The following is a 12,697-nucleotide window of genomic DNA, read 5'->3' on the forward strand; positions in this document are numbered from 1 at the left end:
GTGCATTTGTAAGCCTTGCAAGTGGGGACTTGGTGCTCTGAGGGTTAAGTCGATTCTCTCACCTGGAGGCTGCTTTGTCCTTAGGCGATTGGTGTTAGACAAATGACATGCTGTCTAGAGAGAAGGGTATTTAAATTACATTGCTGGACTCTGGGTTGCCAAAAGGAAGCCCTCTGGGGAATCTTATATATTTGACATGTATTTGCAGTGTGTAATTGGAACCGTGAGAAAGGTCTTTGTTCAGTGCTATTGAAGAGTTTTCTGTATTTTAAACCTGTTGGATCTGGAAAGAGTTGTTAGTTTTTGAATTCTTTTCTCTGATAATGACTTCTTATAAAAGTTTAGGGCAAAGACTATTTCTACGTCATATACCACCTTCTCCCCCAAAGCTCTGTGATCGCTCAGTACCCTGCATGGACTGGGGCTGGTCTGTCTCTTGTCTTCCTGTCCCTGGATATCAGAGCTGGAAGCCCAGAGCATACTTTCACACAGAAGAGGCTGGTGAAGGCCTGAGAGGTCGGGAGCAGCCATGGGCCTTTCCCAGGAGCAGCAGAAGCAGGCCCGACCCCGTCCTTCTACCCCTGGGGCACGGTACTTACTACCACCTTGGGATGAATTGGAGCCGAGAGCCCCACTTCCCAGTTTTCTTGTTGAAGAAATCCATCATCTTGCTTTCTCTCCTTCTGAGCTGTTTTACTTTATGAAAATCAAATTCCTTTCCAGTGACTGTGAGGCAGGTGTCCCACCGTTGCTGTCAGTGGCTGCATAGTCCCCTCTCTCAGACCCCAGTCCAGCAGCGAGGCCTGTGTTCGTTCCTGGCAGCACTTCTTCACCTGCACTTGGATCTCAGCACTAATGTTTGTGGCAGGTGTTATAAATGGGTCACTGGAGCTTTCGAGAGAAAGATTTTGAAACTGCCCGTGCCAAGGACTGGGGTGGGACTTGCCAGGGAGGCTTTGCCAGGCAGCTACAGCAGCATGGCCACATGGGTGGGCAGGGCTGGCAGTGAGACCCTGAGGCCCAGGCGGGCTTGGGTCTCTACTTCTCTGACCTAGCTCTGTGGGAGGCTGCAGGAGGACACAGGGAAGTCCAGCGCCTTCATGTCGTTGGAGGGCCAGGCAGCTACCCAAGGACATCACATGCATATGTATGGGTGCCAGGGACCAAAGTTGGGGTTTGTGGGGGTCACCTTGCCACACAGAACTCAGAGCCCACGTTTCTCACCGATCTTTTCTCTCTCAAGTAGGGTTGAGCCCGAGTGCAGCATACGGCTCCCACCGCCCTCTCACAAACTGACCTTCTTCCATTCCTTGAGACAGAGAAGTGGATGGGCCAGAGAGCAGAGCCAAGGAGTCTGTGGAGCGAGTGAAGACTGGCACCTGGAGCCACACGTGGGTGGTGGGTGCGCAGGTCCTGACCCTTGAGACAGAGCAGTGGGCCAGATGAGCCTATGGTTGGACCTCCTAGTCTCCCGATTTTCCCACCAATAAATGCCAGTCAGCCATGCGGGGGTCTCTGTTGTGCTGAGGCAGACGTCTATTAGTGGGTACAGATGACAGTGCGTGTCCTTTTCCTCGTGACTGGTCAGCCTCACGAGCCATCTCACAATTACTTGGGGTCAGGCTCCCCCAGCCAGAGGCAAGCAGGTTGAGGGTGGGCCCATGTCCCTGTGGAGGTGGACTTCTCCCTGGGGGCCCTGAGCATTTCTCAGTGTAGTAGTTGGGTGCGACGTCCACCTGAAGTAGAAGTGGACAGTACTGACCGCTGTCATTCATAGTTGTCTATTTTGAAATTGATTTTGTCCAATGGACGGATAAATTGGGACTCAGCAGTTAGCATCCAGATTTCCCTCAGGCTATAGAGTTGCTGAACAATCTTCCCCAGAAGTGTCTGGGCAGCTGGGTAAAGTGGCGGTTTTAGAGAATCTGGGGCGGCAGTGACAGCGAGTTTATGCGATGCTTCCCCTCAAGGTGCCACAGCCTGTTAGTTTTGACATGCATTGGGCCATGAATGGGCTACGCTCTTAACACAGAGAGTGAATATGAACAACACTAGGAAACTAGGAGTAATTCCAGGTAAACTAGAACTTTTCCAGGTAAGACAAATGAAGACCAATTTGAAGCATTACAGATTTGGTTTAGTTCAAGTTTGGATAATAATTTTTAAATCGCTAATTAGATTTAACTACTTTATCTGAAACAGTTGTGGTAGTGTCCTCTGGTTTGGTTTGGCATTTATACATGCTCCGTGAGTCTTTTTATTTTTTATTTTATTTTATTGAAGTATAGTTGATTTACAATGTCATGTTAGTTTCAGGTGTACAGCCCAGTGATTCAGATATATATATATATATATATATATATGTATATAATATATACATTCTTTTTCAGATTCTTTTCCCCTAAAAGTTATTATAAAATATTGAGTATAGTTCCCTGTGCTATACGGTAGATAACTTTGTTGGTTATCTGTTTTATATAAAGTAGTGTGTATATGTTAATCCCAAGCTCCTAATTTGTCCCTCCCCCCTTTCCCCTTTGGTAGCCATAAGTTTGTGTTCTGTGTCCGTGGGTCTATTTCTGTTTTGTAAATAAGTTCATTTGTACTATTTTTCAGATTCCACATGTAAGTGATATCATATATTTGTCTTTCTATGTCTGACTTACTTCACTTTATATGATCATCTCTAGGTCCATCCATGTTGCTGCCGGTGGCATTATTGCATTCTTTTTTATGACTGAGTAATATTCCATTGTGTATATGTACACTACCTCTTCTTTATTCATTCCTCTGTTGTTGGACATTAAGATGGCTTCTGTGCCTTGGCTGTTATAAATAGTGCTTCAGTGAACATTGGGTATACATGCTCTGTGAGTCTTAACTGTATGCTTCAGTTTTAGGAGGTAGACAAAGAGGGACAGGTACTCTTTCAGAAAGCTGAGCTTAGTTCCTGGTGTGCTGACTGGCGGAGGCAGACCCTTGTTAGCTTCAGTGGCTCCTGCTCAGGGAAGTTTGCCTGGTGCTCCCAGGGTATGATGCCAGGCAGAGAGGGCTCCGGGGGCTTTGCAGGTGGGAGGGGTGGCATGCACCTGGTTGTGGCCAAGACAGATGCGAGGCCAGTGGGGAATTGGTATAGTGGCCCTGGGGCACTCACGAGAGGGAGCCATGGACAGCTTGGGCTCTGCTGTGCTGAGGTGAGTCACTAGGCTGACCAGAGGCTGAGGCTGGTAGTGGTCCAGCAGTGATGGAGGGGCTGGGCAGGGAGATGCTGGACCAGAGTGAAGGGGTCCTCTGCAGAGGTGTGGCTGCTATGGGTGGGGTAGGCCTTGACTGGACACAGGGAAGCAAGGAGGGGCAGCCCTGGGATGACCACTGTGCCCTGAACTGTGCCCCAGAGGGGCATGGGCCACTGGCTGACATGGGATGTGTGGGTGAGATGGGCTTTGTTTCAGACGTTGTGGAATTTGAGGGGCCTTTGCATATCCCGTGTGGGGTGTTGTACTGCCATTGGGTTGAAGACATGAGAACTTGGCAAGAGAGTGGCTCCATGTTTAGAGTCCTCAGCCTGCACAGAGGAGGAATAAGGCCAGCTCCAGGCGTGAGTGACCTTGGTGTCCACAGCGTGGGTGCCCGGCCAGAACTTTGAGTGCAGGTGCCCTTGCGGTGCTGCTAACATTGAGGAAACATGTTCTTGAGGTCCTCAGTCCTGGTTGAGATGCATATAACTGATAACACAATGTCTGAGATTTTTATTTTGGAGTACATTTATTTTGTGTAATTTCAAGTAAATTTATGTGAACATTTACAAATCTTATTAAAAGTAATCATCATATGTATACAAAATAAATGGTACAGAATCAAATCTATTTTTTGTTGCTCTCTATGGAGAATCAAAAGTCTTTAGATGCAAAAGGCAGAGGGGACATTTGTATATAACATTCATAGTTCTGCCATTGTTTCTTTTGATTCTTTGCCTAAGACTGTTTCTAGGTACATTTCTTTGGAAGATAATTTCTGTGATGATAGTTGCATGTGCAAATAATTGGTGCTTCATTTTTCTTAAATCCGTACCTTGAGTGTCTTTTCTCAGACTGCAGATTACAGCAGAGAGAGAAGATAGAGAAGAGAGAATTGAGGTGCCCAGACCCGGGGGAGATCCCAGTCCAGATGTGCCTGAGAGGGTGGGGCTGCTGCAGGGAGGGCTGGGCCCCTCTGGCTGTGCCTTTGGTCACTTGGTGCATTTTGTGACCCTGTCCGCTCACCGCTGGCTCTCTGGCTCTTTCTTTGTTCGCTTTGTTCAGTGGTTGATCTCCCCTGCTGTCTTATGCATCGACCTTCACACGCTCACACCAGTTCATGCACGTGAGAATCGTGCATGAGTTGTCTGGGCACCACCTGCCCCACATGGGATGCTGCCATGTTCCAGTTCTACCCTGGACATCTCTCGCTGTGTCTGCAACATGTGGCCTGAGGGGTGGTGCTGCTGAGACAGGGAGACTCTGGCCGTGTGCACAGATAGAAGAATGTGCTCCCACCCCTGGCCTCCCGGGGGGCGTGGGCTCTGTACCTGTCCATCCACTGTTGTGCTCGGTGGCCCAGTGTTGGATGGTGATCCACGGAAGCGGTTCTGCCCTGGTGCCCGGGAGCTGGCATGTGCGGCCACGCCATCTTCTCAGAACAGATACTCATTTTCACTTTATTTTTATTTATTTATTTTTTATTTTTGTGGTATGCGGGCCACTCACTGTTGTGGCCTCTCCCGTTGCGGAGCACAGGCTCCGGATGCGCAGGCTCAGCGGCCATGGCTCACGGGCCCAGCCGCTCCCCGGCACGTGGGATCTTCCCGGACCGGGGCACGAACCCGTGTCCCCTGCATCGGCAGGCGGACTCTCAACCACTGCGCCACCAGGGAAGCCTTCATTTTCACTTTTAATACTTCTCTAAACACTGTGGGAGCTGTTTAGTGTGCTTTATGGCAGCATCGTTGTCTGTTTTGAATCAGTAGATTGAACTGATGTTCAGTCTTCAGCATGTTCTTTCAGAGAATTTCATTGAGTGTGATTTAAAAAAATTAATACTCTACCTTTGAATTGTTAGTTAAAAATTTTCTGAGGGTTATTTCTATTACATTTTACTATTATAATCCTTTTAAGAGGTTTTAAACAATTGTTCATTTATAAAATTAATTCAGTACCTTTATACTTTTAAAACCCTATGCATGAGTGTTTTCTTTTTAAGTACATGTCTCTAATAAGCAAACCTTTCCCAAATACTTGAAATACATGAATCTGATAAATTTAATAGGTAAATACAGTACAATTTCAGCTCCCTTAAACATTACAGTGCTTTTACCATGTGTCTTAAATTCTCTCATCTCTTTATAAAATCAAAAATTACATGTGCACTATTAAAAACTCAGTGAGACATTTTAAAATGGAACCAGAAGGACAATCTGTATGGACTTCAAATTACTTTAAATATCACAGGTGTTTTAGGTAAGTAAATGTATCTAGGTTATCCCTGGAGTTAGCACAGAATGACCATGGGCTTTGCTTTGTCACCCTAGTTCTTAGCCCTAAAGCTCGGTGAGGTCACAGATGCCCTCTGAGCAGAGCTAGGACACCTGTGTAACGGGGTCTCCTACCTCCGAGCTTGCTCACCAGCTGGTAACTGCTTTGCGGCTGAACTAGAAGCCCGTCTATCGTTCGTGGTCCCCTTGACAGCAGGACTCCGGGGTCCGGTGTCCTCTGGATCAGATACTCTTTCCTCATCAGAAGGTGTCCCAGGTGGTGCTGCTCACCCTCGTCTTGCTCCCGTGAAATGCCAGCCCTTTCCCTTGCTGCTGGTGGCCTCTGTGTCCCTTTGTGTCTCCTTGGGCCCAGCAGCGTCCCTTTGGTGGGCCCCGCAGGCATGTCCGTGCCGTTCTCTAGGAGTTTTGGGGCAACTTTTGAGAAACGTTTTCACCTGCCTCTCTGGGGCTGAGGTGCCAGCAGGGTTGTGGTACAGTAGGTGCGGCGTCTTTGGAGCTGAGTGCTGCTTTGGCTGCATCACGGTCTCTGTCTCCCATGTGCAGTTGTCACCGTGATCCTGAAGGCGCTGACATACGAGGAGAAGCGGGGCGCCTGCAGCGTGGGCTCCAACGTCAGGGACGCCGCCTGCTATGTGTGCTGGGCCTTCGCACGGGCCTACGAGCCTCAGGAACTGAAGCCCTTCGTGGCCGCAATCTCAAGGTAAAGCCTGTTAAATGATTTTCCAATCACTGTGGAGGAGTGACAGCATTGGCTCGCCTGCTTCACTGTCTGCACCTGTGCAGTGAAAACCAGCTCAGCCTCACAAGGCTGGAAAAATACATTTCCCCTGGTTTCCTGTGCCACCCGCGTGGGCCTGAGCCCTACTTTTAGGATCCTGTGTTTGTGCCCTGGAAAATTCAAAACAGATGTGTCCTCAGTATAGTGATGTTGTGAGTTAATTTTTTCCCTGTCTCCTGTTGGACTGGAGTCCCTTTGACGTGAAAAGGGAGGTCAGGTCTCTGCTTCTGGTTGTTGATTAAGAAGTTGGAGGAGGTGGCTAAGCATGGCGGCAGCCTCTGGGTTAGTCATGGTTGTAACACTGATCCGATGGCTTTTCCTAGGAGATGGATTGCAACATTGTTCTCAGGTCCTGGAGGCCGCCTGCCACGAAGGAGGTGCCGTGAAAAGAGCAGGAGACCCCCCAGGTCTCAAAGCATCCGCACGGCAACTCTGTCCTGACATCCTCCTCCTCCGGTCCACGCGTCGGGTCCCCCCACCTTCTGAGCGCCAGCTGGGCCTGGGGGAAAGCCGTGGAGGGCATGGGCCACTCTAGGGTCCGGAGAGGGTCCTCAGACCTGTTTACTGCTCCGGATGCGTGGCCAGGCTGTATTTCTCAGTCTTTACCCTCACGCGAAGGCGGAGCCTGCAGAGCAGCTTGAGGATTCTGACCCCTGCTTAGGGAGACACACTGCTTCCCAGGAGGTTGTAAAGGTGTCTGACCCCTTCCGGTCCTGTCCACCCTTGGGAGGGGACAGGTGGGGTGGGAGGGCAGTAGGCTTGTGGAGGTACCGTGGCCTGAGGCCTGGCTGCGGAGACCAGGCTGCCTGTGCCTTTGTCCCTTGTTCCTGCCCTCGGGCGTGCGTTCCCCACTCTCTCATTGCTCTGCAAACGGGAGATCGTTTGCTGTTTAATGCAGCTTCGGGGAAGGCGCTGCCTACTGCTTTCTTGTTCTGCTCCTCCGCTTTTTGGAAGTTGCTTCTGTAACTAGAGAATGAAGCAAAGAAGTGTGTTTTGCTCATTGTTTACATCAGCAGTCACAGGATGATGAACCCTTAGTTGGGTGCTGTCTCATTCAGTGTCACGGCTTCCCACTCCTCCAAGGACGCTTGCCTGGAGCTAAGCCAGACCTGGCTCTGCAAATGCCACGCTGCCTCTGCCAGAAGCAGATGTGGGGGAATCTGGCTCCAAATGGTCATTCCCATTTCAGAGTTAAACCGTCCCGACAAGGCTTCTTTTTTCAGTTTAACCTTTGTGGCTGAGAGCTTGGAAGGTTGCAGGAACCTGGGCCCCTGCTTTCTCCAGGGACTCTCTTTGGTTCAGCCCAATGGGAGAAGCATTGCCAAGGGCTGAAGGGTCAGTAGAGGCATTGGGCCCAGAGGTGGGCAGCCCCCACTCACCACGTCCTCTGCTTCGGGGAGAAGCTTCTCATTGCCCCGTAGGTGAGAACGTCAGAGTCACAAGACCTCGTCACCAACTTGGAGAGAAATAGGGTCCTGAGTCCTGCTGTCCCTGCTGGCATACGTGGGCCAGAGAGCAGGGTTCTGTGCAGGCCCTGGGCTTGGGAAGGGAGCCTCTTTCACCCAAAAGCAGATGCCATTGCAATGCTAATCTCAGCAGTGGTTTTATAATGCAGAGTACCAGCCGGTGAGCAGAAGTGCTGGTAAGTGTTAAGCCTGGCCCTTGCTCACATGGCGTGACTGTCAATGTGGATTCCTGGTGTGGGCGGCCCTTCACATACTCCTGTCCAATTTTCCTGGAGGCTGAAGGGGCACCGGCACATCTTACTTCAGGGTGATGCCCTGTTATTCAGAAAAGGAAAGACCCCCTTTGGTGAGAGGGTTACTTCCTGGAGCTGGCGCCTGTTGGGAGAGGGCTTTGAAGAGACCAGCGACCCCGCTGGGTGGAGGCCTGTGCAGCCCACCTGTTGGACGAGGGTGATGCAGGTCTGCTTGCAGCTGAGGGGTGGGCTGAGCCCTACTGTGGGGCCCCCGAGGGAACTGGAATGTGAGGGGGACAGAGTGCAGGTGGGTCGTTAGGACACCGAGCTTTCTGAGCTGGGACTCATTTTAAATAGGGACAGATCACAGCTGTGTGTACTGGTGGCAGCGTCCGTCCGCAGAAACTCATGTGGTTCACCTGGGACCTTTGATCTCCGTGGAGGCTGAATTTCCCTGACGTCTTGGATACGCCCAAGCAATCACTGATGAGTTTACATACGCTGAAACCACCAGCTTGCAGGGGAGCCCAGAGACTCCTGCTTCACAGCCCTCCTAATTTACCCTGGAGTTAGTGCCTCATGGAGTTTCTGCTCAGAAAGGCCCCTCTTGTCCCCTTCCCCTGTGCCCATCCCAGGACTGGATCAGCAAGTGCCCGTTGGAGCCATGCCCGGCAGCTTTCTCAGTCCAGTTTGGCAGGTTCCGAGGGAGCCTGTGCTCCAGCCTTTCCTGGTCCATCTAGACAGCAGGCCCGGGGGTGGAGCAGGCAGGCGGGCGGGCTGAAGGGTGAGTCACAGTGCCAGGTGAGTCTGCAGGACGCTGCGGGCGCTCGCTTCCCTGCCCCAGGAGTATCGGTTGGGGTGTGTCCTTTGAGATCAGCCTCCCTTGGTTTGTAATAAGTGACCACATTTTAATTGTCAGCTTTTAAGCCTGTTCATCCTGGCACATGATAAAATCTTGATATCTTTATACTTTCACAAACTCATCAGTAGATCCTGCAAAAGTAGACAGTTGAGATCAAACTGTAATTCTGTAAATGAACTAGAAACATCTGATGAAAAGAATCAGGTGGTGGTAGTAATGGGCAGGGCTGGGCTCAGCCCGTACAGAGGAAGAGGTCAGAGTGTGGCCGGTCACCAGCTCAGTGAGCCGTGCAGGGAAGGAACGCTCACCTTCCTAAAGGAACTGCTCTGGCCTGCTCCCCTTCCTAAAGGAACCTGAGGAACTGTTTTCCCCCCTCACCTGTGAATATGTGCTTACCCTCTCTGTTTTGTAAATACCGAAAAGGAAGTTTTTAGGTCATTTTAATCATGGTTTGAATTAGTGTTGGTCGATTTTGAAAACCTGTATTTCCTAAGCGTTATATTCAGACACAATAAGAGATGGAATAATTATTTTGTGAATAAGTACATAGGACTTCCTGAAAAGCCAAGTGTAATTTAGGGAGAAAGAAACACATAAAATTAAAATGGTAGAGGGTGGTTGTGCATTATCTAGAAAGTACCATCTCACCAGTAATCAAAAGCTAATTTGCAAGAAAAGGAAAAAAGATCCCTGTTGCCAGCATGTGTGTTGGTTGTCACCTTCTAGCGATTTCCTCACCTGAAACTCTTTTGTAAGCCGAGCTCCTGTTGACATCAACCCTGCAGGGCCCCTCCCGCACCAGGGGCAGTGCCCGACTCAGCCTCGCGGAGTGAGCTGGGCGAGCAGGGCAGCGTGGGCAGTGCCTGGGGATTGGCTCCCAGATCTCTTCCTCGAGGGCAAGATTGTCCTGAAAAATCAGGAAATGGCAAGCATTGCTCAAAGCTACGTCTTGTTCCCACTCAGCGTTTCTTGATGACGGACTCCAGGGGGAAGGTAACCTTCCTGTTTTTCGAGAAAAATTAAGTGGCAATTGTTGACCAGAGTGTTCCCCGCCGTCCACCTGGTAGGTCTCCCCTCAGACTCCATTTTAGCTCTGCTGCGAATGAAAAGCACTTTAAAGACGTCTTGTGTTTCGCCGTTGTGTCAGCTGGTATGAGCTTTGATTCTTCTGATTTAGAGAAAGCCACACGTGCGTCTTGTAATTTTTTTTGTTTGTTTGTTTGTTTTGCGGTACGCGGGCCTCTCACTGCTGTGGCCTCTCCCGTTGCGGAGCACAGGCTCCGTACGCGCAGGCTCAGCGGCCATGGCTCACGGGCCCAGCCGCTCCGCGGCATGCGGGATCCTCCCGGACCAGGGCACGAACCCGTGTCCCCTGCATCGGCAGGCGGACTCTCAACCACTGCGCCACCAGGGAAGCCCACGTCTTGTAATTTATTCCAAAACCAATGTGACTTGAAACCTTTAGACAACACGGATGGGTAAGAAATTATTAGTCTGATATTTAAAACGTTTTTGACTTTGAAATGACAAGATTACTGTTAATTAAGGTAAAAAGTATATTTTGTATTTTATTGCTACAAAATATTACACAAACTAACAACAATTGAGTTTGGGGTGAGATCTGCTTTTTGCTGTACCTGCTAAAACCAGGTGCCTGGAGCTCGGAGCAGGTCCAGGCATGCAGCTCCCCTGACTCGGACAAGAAAGAAAGTCCCTTTCTGTTTGACACAGACCATCTTTCTGTGTTGGGAAATCCTGGGTGAAGTATTACTTGAACTCTCCCAGCGAAAGCAAACAGGTGAAGATACCTGAGAGTGTTCCAGCCCCAGTGGCTGTGGTCGGTATGGTCCTTGCTGGCTACAGTCTGGCCCCTGCACCTCTCACTGAAATTCTAAGTGAAAGCACATGACTCATGCTCAGCCCCATCCTGCTGAGGAAAACTTCACAGCACATGGGACATGGGGGCCCTGGGGGAGCTCTCATGTTGATATTTAAACAATATTGTCATACCTACTTTTATTTGAAACATGCTAGTATTTCTAGATAAGCCAGTTTTGTTCTGAAAGTGTGAAATTAGAGTAATTTTCAAAATTGAGTCCAAATCAGAACAGTATTTAAAACTTGTTGCATTCGTAGATATATACACAGTGGATTTGTTGAATTAACTTGAGTCTATATTTGACTAAGAGCTGTGCTTTTTAAGTGGTTTTGTTATATTTGTCCTACTGTGTTCTGTGAAGTTTGGTAAAATATGGATAAAGCAGCCAGTATTTGAAGCCATTTACTTGTGAATGCAGAAACAACCTGATGGAGGCGGTTGGGCCTGTCTCTAGTGCCCCAGGGTCAGGTTCTCAGGCTGTAGCCAACGCAAGCCCTTCAGAAGCTGGCCTTCGGATGAGCCTCACCCTGCGTGTCTGAGTCGGTGGCCTGGCCCTGTGGCCCTTGTGAGCTCGGGGTCTGCTCCTGTGACCACAGGCAGGGTGTGTTCACCGTGACGGGACAGGAGGCTTGCGCCCAGAGGCAGACCACTGCGTGCCATTCAGGGGGGTTTCTGCCGGGCTCCCACGACACACAGTCTCTCCAGGAATCATTGCTGTGTGGCAAGTGACCACAGGGACCGAGCCAAGTGGGCTGGACCTTGCCACGGGGGCGCGGGAGGCCCACAGACCCACCTCAGGCCGAACACAGAGAGGGGTCTACAGGAGAACGTAAGCGGCGTCACCTGTGGTGGGGACGCCCGAGCTTGGCCTGGGCCCCGTCACTGCCAGGTAACTATGGGGGAGCGTGTACTGGAAGAGTGAAGGAGGTAGAGCCCCTTCCCTGCAGCTGCCGACTGAGGTTCAGGGGAGGAGCTGGAAGGAGGTAGCACACACGACAAAGCTGGGAAGGACCCTTCGGCACAGGAGTTCATTAATGTTTTGGCTCAGTCACAGCGTAAGCGGACAGACTTGAAGCCATGCTGTCTCCGTTTGGCCACACAGAGCAGGCCCCGCAGGCTGACCTGCACGGCGCGGCGGTGGCACAGAGTGGAACTTGGACTTGGCTCAGTGGTCTCGGCTGCACCAAGGAGCTAGGTTGAAGTTGGGCCCAGCCTGCCCCAGGCAGGGCCAGAGCGTCCACAGCTGGGAGGCCTGGTAGTCAGAGCGGTTCGATGCATAACTTAGTAGTGACCTTACAGGGGTTATGGTGGCCTGTAGGGTTAGGATGGCAGGTGATTTTAAGTTTATTCTCTTCGTTTTTTTCCATTCTCTCCTCATTAATCAGTGTTCCATAATTTAAAAGTTGTAATTTAGGATAAATAGATTGACAGGAAATTTCAAGAATTCAGTGTAAAATGTGGACTTTTGGTACAGAGGCATTATAGATATGTCAACATTTTTCTGGTGTCAGATGTTAAAGTAAAGCAGAAATTCTTGGTTAGTATCTTTTCCTAGAATACATATGATCTTACGGAGTTTTTCCAAAGGCTCTTATTGGGACTTCCCTGGTGGCACAGTGGTTAAGACTCTGTGCTCCCAACGCAGGGGGCCTGGGTTCGATCCCTGATTGGGGAGCTAGATTCCATACGCATGCTGCAACTAAGAGTTCGCATGCCATGCAACCTGACAACTAAGGAGCCCGCCTGCCACAGCTAAGACCCAGCACAACCAAATAAATAAATATTAATAAAAAATAAAAGTAAAAAAGGCTCTAAACTAATATGCAAATATAATACTTAACTTTCCATCAATGATGAGAATACATTTAGAATAAAACACCAATCATGTTTTTGTTAAGAACAGTAGTGTGTATACATTAATCCCAAACTCCTGATTTATCCCTCCCTGC

The 12,697-nt window shown here is 49.8% G+C and overlaps 1 protein-coding gene across 3 annotated transcripts in view; it reads left to right on the forward strand.

Annotated features, from left to right (window-relative positions):
* TBCD (tubulin folding cofactor D) overlaps positions 1-12,697 on the forward strand; it is a 176,150-nt gene that overhangs the window by 93,750 nt on the left and 69,703 nt on the right. For all 3 annotated transcript variants that reach the window (XM_060290402.1, XM_060290403.1, XM_030843121.2), the window contains exon 14: positions 6,074-6,230. In XM_060290402.1, the coding sequence (XP_060146385.1) occupies positions 6,074-6,230 (157 nt within the window). The remainder of the gene's footprint in view (positions 1-6,073; positions 6,231-12,697) is intronic.

This window comes from Globicephala melas, chromosome 20 (genome assembly GCF_963455315.2).
Source record: "Globicephala melas chromosome 20, mGloMel1.2, whole genome shotgun sequence".
Lineage (NCBI taxonomy): Eukaryota > Metazoa > Chordata > Mammalia > Artiodactyla > Delphinidae > Globicephala > Globicephala melas.